Source organism: Hordeum vulgare, chromosome 2H, assembly GCF_904849725.1.
Source record: "Hordeum vulgare subsp. vulgare chromosome 2H, MorexV3_pseudomolecules_assembly, whole genome shotgun sequence".
NCBI lineage: Eukaryota > Viridiplantae > Streptophyta > Magnoliopsida > Poales > Poaceae > Hordeum > Hordeum vulgare.
The window spans coordinates 197,968,795-197,973,367 of NC_058519.1; the positions used below are offsets into that span (position 1 = coordinate 197,968,795).

The window sequence follows — 4,573 nt, forward strand, 5'->3', positions numbered from 1 at the left end:
CCATCCTCAGCACCTTCACCGCCTCCCACGCCTCCTTTGCAGAAGACTTGACGGCAAGGATTCCGTGCATGTCCGCAGGTACCGCTCGCAAGATCGCCGCCATGGCCGCGCTGTCCTCGCGCTCGACGTCGCATCCCAACTCGATTGCGTCCCAAAGGCCCTGGGCCTTCAGGTTGACCTTCATGACGAGTGCCCACTCGATGTAGTTGGTCGACGTAAGCTCGGGGAAGACGAACGAGCCGCCGCCGTGTTCCCGCACGACGCGCTCCTGAACCACCACGGCACGGCTGCTGCGCCTGGTCCTACTCCTTCCCCGTCGCAGCGACGGAGGAGTCAGGGACCTGGCCGGCGAGCGGGCGCCGCCGCGTCCATCGGCGGACATGGTCGCTGGATCGAAGAAAACGGGCTCTGATGCCACTTGTTGGGATCAAAACGAGGATTTTGTGCTGCTAAAACATGCAGCTTTTCTCTCTGGCCTTTCTGCCACTTTATTCTCTGCGAAAAGCAAACGCTTACACACGATCACCCACGACCGATTCCGACGTGCCATCCCACGTCCACGATTGCGTGAGGCTCGGTCGTGCAGCTCCTGACTACTCGCCACGGTGCGCACTCCATGGTGGCCCTGGCCTAAACTTTAGGGAAAGCAAAACTAACCTCTAACAGACACTCTAACTGACGAAGGGAAAAAGGAAACGAACAGCCTATTGCTGTTAGCCTGACGAAACTGAAGAACGACGGCTGGCAACTGACGGGTTTAACATGACATTGAGCTGGTGCCCTGCCCCGTGCAACTTTATCTGTAATGCGAGCGAAAATCTTTTTCGATACATAAAAAAGCCAACGCAGCATGCATAATATTCCTTCTGTTTCAAAATAAGTATCTCAAGCTTAGTATAATTATGTACTAGAATTAGTACAAAGTTGAGACAGTTATTTTGGGACGGAGGGAGTATAAACGGAGATAAGAGAATGATATAGAAACCAAGTTTCCAAGACTTGATCTTCAGCACCAAATTCTATTCAGGGTTGATCCCATCCTAAGACTTGATCTAGATCTTGGGCACAACTAAGACCATATAGAAACCAAGTTTCCAAGACTTGATCTTGGGCAATACTAAGATCAGATCCCTGAAAATTATAGCTAAAACCGCAGCCAAACTCACCTCTTTAGCCTCAACATCACACCTGTTCATAACTTATCTAGGATACGGCTCCGTAATTGTAACTGCGTTCACAGAGATGTCCTGTCCCGGGACGAAATCAGATCGGTCATATGCCAGAGAAGCTATAGCAGATTCTCTCCCAAAGAAGAATGCAGGTTGCGCGGGTGCTTGAATCTCCGTGTTGTCCCTGGTTAGCATGAAAATGACAGATGATATGTAAGGCCTGTCTTCAGGGTCCGACTGGACGCACATTAACCCGATGTGGATACATCGTAATGCCTGGCTTCGAGCGTGTTCATCCAGCGATCGGTCTATCATCTGCGATATCGTCCCTTTCGTCCAGCAGTTCCACACCTGTTAGATGGTTAGTATCGACAGTACTTTCAGTTGTCATGACATAATTTCTATGAATCTTTTAAGTGTACAGATGCACCAAAAATGAAGTAAATAAGCACTTACATCACTGATAAGATTCACTTCATCGCGATCTTCAGAACTGCTGTTCCGTTTCCTAGTTACAATTTCGAGGACCAAGACACCGAAGCTGAAAATGTCGATCTTGGGCGACACGCGTCCGTGTATTGCGTACTCGGGTGCCATGTAACCTCTGCAAAGGATGAGCAGTTAGGCTTTGTAAGCACACGCTTGATATCTGCCGTTTCGTGGATGTGTGAATACAGGCACGAGCTTACAGTGTTCCAACAGCTGTAGCTGTCTTAGTATGAGTATGACCTTCTCCTAGCAGCCTTGCAAGTCCAAAGTCTGCGATTTTCGGATCCATGCCATCATCAACGAGAATGTTGTTAGGTTTCAGATCCCGGTGGATGATCCTCATGCTTGAATCCTCGTGAAGATACAAAATTCCCTTGGCAATCCCAAGAATGATGTTGTACTGTTGCTCCCAGCTCAGTGTGTTTTCCTCACTAGTCCCTATTGTGCAGAAACGTTAAATTCATATTAGGTGGTGCAAGGTAAATAAAGTACAATCATACTCTATAAGATATATCTCACCTATGTACAGAACTATTTTTATAGAAAAATTGTAAATATGAATAAAAATAATCTAGGCTCTGGTAACTTATTATACTACAGTTCATATGTAGTAGTTGTTTGAACAGTGAAAGCTCGGTGTATAGCTATCTGTTGTTCATTTCAATCTTATTCGTGTTCTGCTTTTCTACAGAGTCTATGAACTGTCAAATTTTGTTTTGATCCATAACACATGAAGCTTGTTTCTGGAGGGTAAGAGAGGTGAGTGAAGAGTAAACATACTGAATAGAAAGTTGTCGAGGCTCCCATTCTTGATATATTCGTAAACGAGCAGCGTATCATCCCGATGCGAGCAAAACCCCTGTAATCTAACAAGGTTCTTGTGCTGCAGCTCTGCCAATAGCTGCACCTCATTGTGCAGTTGATGCAAACCACTCCCAGTTCCTCCCAAAAGCTTCTTCACTGCTATTTCCTGCCCATCTGCTAGTATCCCCTGCAACAGAGTCTTCCTCAGAGAAGGTTTGACTGATACCACCCACCCGGTTATGTCTTGCTTATTTACTCACCTTGTACACAATGCCAAAACCACCTACTCCGAGCTTATTCTTTTCCGAGAAGTTTTCAGTTGCCTCTTGCAGTGCCGATAAATCAAAGGTCATGCATTGTGCTCCCACAATTTTCTTGAATGCTGGTGTTGTATGACAAGAATGTCATCAAGGAACTGTAAGTTCCAGCCCTTAAACTGATGTACCATGCTAGATGTTATGCTACTCACGGTGGTCGTCCTCTGTAGGCTTAGCCCTTCTCTTGAATCGAACGAAAGCGCAAACTGAAAGAACCAATAGCAAGACGACGGAACAACCAATGCCCGCAGAGATTCCTGCTGCGCTCTTTTTCTTCCCTGCAACACCGTACACCAAAGAGACGATAACCTTAAACTTGAAATTAAAATTATGAAGTAACAAATGATAATAGTTGTCCAGCTAGAAATAAGAATTGAAACGGTGTAGTAGGTGCTACCTGTTCCTCCAGGCTCCAGAGTTGCGGATGGCGGCACGACTGCCGGCGGTGGTGGCGCCTGGAGCTGCAGCATCGACCGGCCCTCGTAGAACGGCCGCACGCTGTACCTCAGGTTGCACCAGGCCACAAAAGCCATGATCCATCGAGGCTTGGTGTTGAGTATGGGCGTTGTTTGCAAGAGGAGGGTCCCGAGGCAGCTCTGGCACTGCGACATCGTCATCCCCGGGAGGCACTGCGCGAGCCCGTAAATCCTGGGCTGGAAGTCCACCACGCCCGTGGCGAAGTACTTCTTGGCGGTGGAGTTGCCCGCCAAGGCCAATGCGTGGTCGACCACGGCGGTGAGGATGGACGTGGCGGCGGCGCTGAACCATGCTGCCGGGACTGACGTGACATTCCCAAACGCCTGGCTAATTTGAAAACTTGAACCAGTTTTCAGTTCACAGCCGTAGAAATCTCATTAGTTTACATACACGGAATAATTAGTACTGTACTATAAGAGACGCATTACAGAAAACTGATTATGGATAGTGCGTACGTAAGCTCTCTGGGCTGCCACTGGTCGGCCCTGAGGAAGTCGAGGAACTGCAGGGTGGAGAAGCGAAGCACGCAGGCGTCCTCGTAGATGGTGGCGCCCGTGTTGTTGGGGCAGTTCTCCTGCGCGCCGGCGGCACGGAACGCAGCGGCCACGCAAGCGTCGCAGGTGGAGGCGTTGACGTCGCCGCGGCAGAGCGCCATGGCGTAGGCCCGGCTGGGCGACGTGCCGGCGTCGGCGGTGGCGAAGCCGGACGGCATGGAGGAGGCGTTGCCGGGGAGCGCCGCGGCGACGAGGCTGAGGCTCGCTTGGAAAGGGCTGTTGGGTGCGTAGGTTATGCCGTCGCAGTAGGAGTCCTCGAACGGCGTGGCAGGCGGCAGCGGCAGGAGCAGGACGACGGCTATGGCGGCGAGAAGCATCGCTGTAGCAGCAGCCGGGGTGGGGAGCGCGGAGGAATCGGGGTTTCCTTGGCACGACACAGTCAGCGACCGACCGACCGACGACCAAGATGGCCGAGTTGCTGCTGCTTGAGTATGAGCCTGACCCGCCAGGCCTCTACCCTCTATCCATCCACGGGTGCATGCACGCGCAAGTGGTTGGCTCCTTTTCGAGTCAAAGTTGATCGGCCGCCTACGGAACTGCAATTCCGGCAATTTCATTTCCATTGATGATGAGATTTCTCTTGCGTGGAAAAGGACAATCAACTTGCACAAAACTTCTTTTTTTCTGTGATGATTTTTCTTTTTGATAAAAATAACAATTCAGGATGATGATTTTGTCACTGCCTTTTGAAGACTTCTTGACCACCCGGGCGTGCGGCACTGAGAACGGCTGCGCCTTTCCCACTGACAAAGTTCACAGGGAT

General features: G+C 50.2%; 1 protein-coding gene across 1 annotated transcript; it reads right to left on the minus strand.

The window, feature by feature from the left end:
- Positions 1 to 869: 869 nt before the first annotated feature.
- LOC123425820 (putative receptor-like protein kinase At4g00960) lies at positions 870 to 4,271 on the minus strand. The gene is made up of 8 exons (XM_045109555.1): positions 3,712 to 4,271; positions 3,177 to 3,595; positions 2,932 to 3,057; positions 2,723 to 2,844; positions 2,439 to 2,649; positions 1,859 to 2,096; positions 1,626 to 1,773; positions 870 to 1,520 (listed from the first exon to the last, which is right to left on the minus strand). The coding sequence occupies exons 1-8, from the start codon at positions 4,125 to 4,127 to the stop codon at positions 1,200 to 1,202; spliced, it is 2,001 nt and encodes a 666-aa protein (XP_044965490.1). The 5' UTR covers positions 4,128 to 4,271; the 3' UTR covers positions 870 to 1,199.
- Between the last annotated feature and the right edge of the window lie 302 nt (positions 4,272 to 4,573).

Excerpts from the sequence above, each read along its gene's own strand:
- LOC123425820 (XM_045109555.1), bottom strand. The coding sequence starts at position 4,127 with ATGCTTCTCGCCGCCATAGCCGTCGTCCTGCTCCTGCCGCTGCCGCCT. Across the intron at positions 3,596-3,711 it reads TGGCAGCCCAGAGAGCTTAC|TTTTCAAATTAGCCAGGCGT; the intron begins GTACGCACTATC and ends AACTGGTTCAAG. Across the intron at positions 2,845-2,931 it reads GCCTACAGAGGACGACCACC|CATTCAAGAAAATTGTGGGA; the intron begins GTGAGTAGCATA and ends ATACAACACCAG.